General features: G+C 37.2%; 1 protein-coding gene across 1 annotated transcript; it reads left to right on the top strand.

The window, feature by feature from the left end:
* The first annotated feature begins 2,138 nt into the window (after window positions 1-2,138).
* Window positions 2,139-2,803, top strand: LOC110266911 (uncharacterized). The gene is made up of 2 exons (XM_088497933.1): window positions 2,139-2,565; window positions 2,733-2,803. The coding sequence occupies exons 1-2, from the start codon at window positions 2,139-2,141 to the stop codon at window positions 2,801-2,803; spliced, it is 498 nt and encodes a 165-aa protein (XP_088354059.1).
* Window positions 2,804-3,191: the final 388 nt, after the last annotated feature.

The following is a 3,191-nucleotide window of genomic DNA, read 5'->3' as shown; positions in this document are numbered from 1 at the left end:
TCAAGAGGGAACACATGGGGAAACGCTGCCATGCAACATTGGAGAAAGAAGACCCTTGAAGACCGAACCAATCACTCTCATTAAGTGATGATCCTTGTCTTTCCTTCATACACAACCCCAACTGTCCATCAAGCAACAATCCTTGCAATCCACACCTTCCATCCACACCTTGCATTCCCATTCCCTACTGAGAACGTGTGGTTTGTTCTCACCCCAAAATCTTCCACCCTTTCAGTGACACAGGTTCGAAGACTCTGTTTGGAGCTGCGGGCAATTATAGAACTTGTTTACGAGCTAAGTTTATGACTTGAGTTTCTTTCATAGAATTCACTCGCCTTTGAAGCTTTAGTTTTTATTTTATGTAGAGGGATAGGAGTTGTACCTGAATTCTATTTAAATTCTTTTGTATAATGTTACTATTATTAATAATTATGTGATTATTATTACTTGGTGATGTTTGCTATATGATTTTAATTAACAAAAACAAAAATTTCTGGTATTTTTACTAAAATCGAATCGCGATATCGAACTAAAGACTTAATAGTAAATAGTTAATAAGGAAAACAGGTCCGTAACGCCTTACTTTTGGTACGATCATGACGTATTGGAAGTTGGGTCGTTACAATATGGTATCAGAGCAGTTCGTTCCTGTTAGAGCCTTGGGAATGGACTGACTTTGCTTCACTGCATACTCTGAGTGTCTGTCATACTTTGTGACTTGTTATGATAACAAGAGTTTGAGTTTTATATGCATGACTGTCTGATGATTAATGCTGTTAGGTTACCATTTCATACTTCATGGTATTAGGTCTGGCCAACTTAATACTAATGATTTATGTATATGGGACTACTAATGGGTTACCATAGACGAAATAGAAGAATAGGTAATGTGATTCACGGGGTTTGGGAGCGTTAGAGTTTGTGAAGTTAGCTTTGATTCGACGTATAACCTTTATTCGTGCCACGTGAACTTGTGTTATCTCTTCATTGTTTTCATTTGAATTCCTTGTTTTGGATTTCCTCGTCAGCATATAACTTGCTTATCTTTCAACCTTAACTTATTGTTTTTGTATACCTTTCCTTGCTTGTAAATCTAATTACTTTTCTGACTATTTCCGAATCTTCATTCTTGACCATGCTTATATTTTTGTTCATAGATTCCGTTTTCTTTGATTTGAGTTTAAATTTATTTTCTTATAACAATTTTCGAGGGCGAAAATTTTTCTAAGGTGGGTAGAATGTAACAACTCTAGTTTTTGAAAATCAAATAAAATAGTTATTTGTGATTTATTTTATTTGTTGATAATTTTATTTTAAGAAAATTATTTTACTAAAGGTAATTAAATGGAGTTTCATGATAATTGAAGTTTAAATTAATTAGAATTTTTATATATTCTTTATTAGATATTTAGTATAATTGAAATTATAATTTTGATAATTGAAAAATAAGAAGAATTGTATAATTTAATTTAAATAAATTCTATTTTGAATGAATTATGTTATTATTTGAACTCCTAGAAAATGATTTTATTAAAAATGATTAGATTGATATTTATAAATACTTTAAGTTTAATTCAATTAATATTTATGTACAATTTTTATTATAATTAATTATTTTCAGAGATAGAAAAATAATAGAGATTTGTATGATTTAATCTAGAAAATTGATATTTGAATTTAAATTGTACTTTACAAAATATAATTAACTTGTTCATTTTATAATGTAAATTAGAAATAATTGATTGAACTTAGCCATATGTTGATAAATAATGTTCCTAAATATTTTTGATAAAGTATATTTGATTCTAAAATTACTCTACTATTCAATTTTATCAAAATATCTATTCATATCTATCCATATTCTTTTATAAAATCCTAATTTTTAACCCTAATTCCCAAATCAAACTCAAAAACCCTAATTTCCCAAATTGAGAAAACCTAACCCTAATTTTTCCCCTTTCCCCAGCCTTTGAAACGCAGCCCACACCCCCCTTTCATCACCTTCAACGTAAACAGCACACACACAAAATAGGGGAGGACTTCTGAGAGAGCTGAGGGAAAGAGAGGAAGCGAGGATTGTTCACCGTCACTGTCGCCGTCCTGGGACACGCCGCCAACACCGTTGCAGAGAGAAGCGGATGAAGTACCATCGTGCTCCTTGCCGCTGCTGTCGAACAGACTCGTTCGAGAAGAGAGAGTGCCATGAGCCAGGGACGACGCGAGGAAGAAGAGGAGTCGTCGAACCCAGCCGCAGTGTAGCTCGCCATCACCGGCATCTCACCGCCATCGCTATAGAGACCGAACGTCGTCGATCTTCCTGCCGCAACCTTGGAGTCCGCCCCGTCATTGAGGAAGACAGAGATGAGGGAGGAGCTGTGAACACGCCGTGGTGGTTGCCGTCGCCACTGCCTAGGTTCCTGTGGTCCAAGTCGCCATTGATGGAGAAGACGCCACTGAGGAGCAGAGCCTCTATTTCGCGCCAGTCACGACGGAGCTACTACGGATGTTGCTATCTTGCTGCCACTGAAGGTCCATCGCCGCCAATCCACGCCGCTGCTGAAGATGGTAAGCCAAACTGTCGTCCTTGTTGCTGGAGAAGACCACCGGAGTTGCTGTTCTGGCTCTGGTCTATTACTTTATTTGATTCTGTTCCATTTACACACTTCCTTTGTCACTGCCATCCTTGTTAACGATTTAACTTTTTAGTACATTCCTTGTCCTGAATTTTCCAGAGTTGTGTTTGCTCTTGCTTCCTATTCGATTCAAATCCTTTGTCCTGTTGCAACCATCGTCGCTGCCTTAAGAAAATGAGACTGCTATTATTCCAGTTAATGCTCCTGCTGCCGCCGTTTCCTCGTTCTGTTATTATTGTCTAATTGAGGTAAGGCATTCTGGCTCTTGCTTCAATTTGAGTTAGCATGGAGTTTACAGAATTTTTACTATTATCCTATTTGAATTCACCGTTTCTGATTGCTGCCGTGACCACCTCACGATGCTGCTGGTTCTGTTTGAAAATGGCTGCTACTTCTGGAATCCCAGATCGGAGAGGAGAGGAGGCGTGTAACTTTGTCATTATTGCTGCCATGGAAATAGATGCTGGAAACTGCTAATGGAGCAGCTGCGTTTAGTGATTTTTGCGAGTTTCGACTTTGAGGTAGGGGATTTAACGTTTTTAATTTAGAATGCCCACC

This window comes from Arachis ipaensis, chromosome B9 (genome assembly GCF_059453495.1).
Source record: "Arachis ipaensis isolate K30076 ecotype BB chromosome B9, ASM5945349v1, whole genome shotgun sequence".
Taxonomy (NCBI): domain Eukaryota; kingdom Viridiplantae; phylum Streptophyta; class Magnoliopsida; order Fabales; family Fabaceae; genus Arachis; species Arachis ipaensis.
Note: the sequence above shows the minus strand (reverse complement) of the source record. Positions and strands in the feature narration are given on the sequence as shown.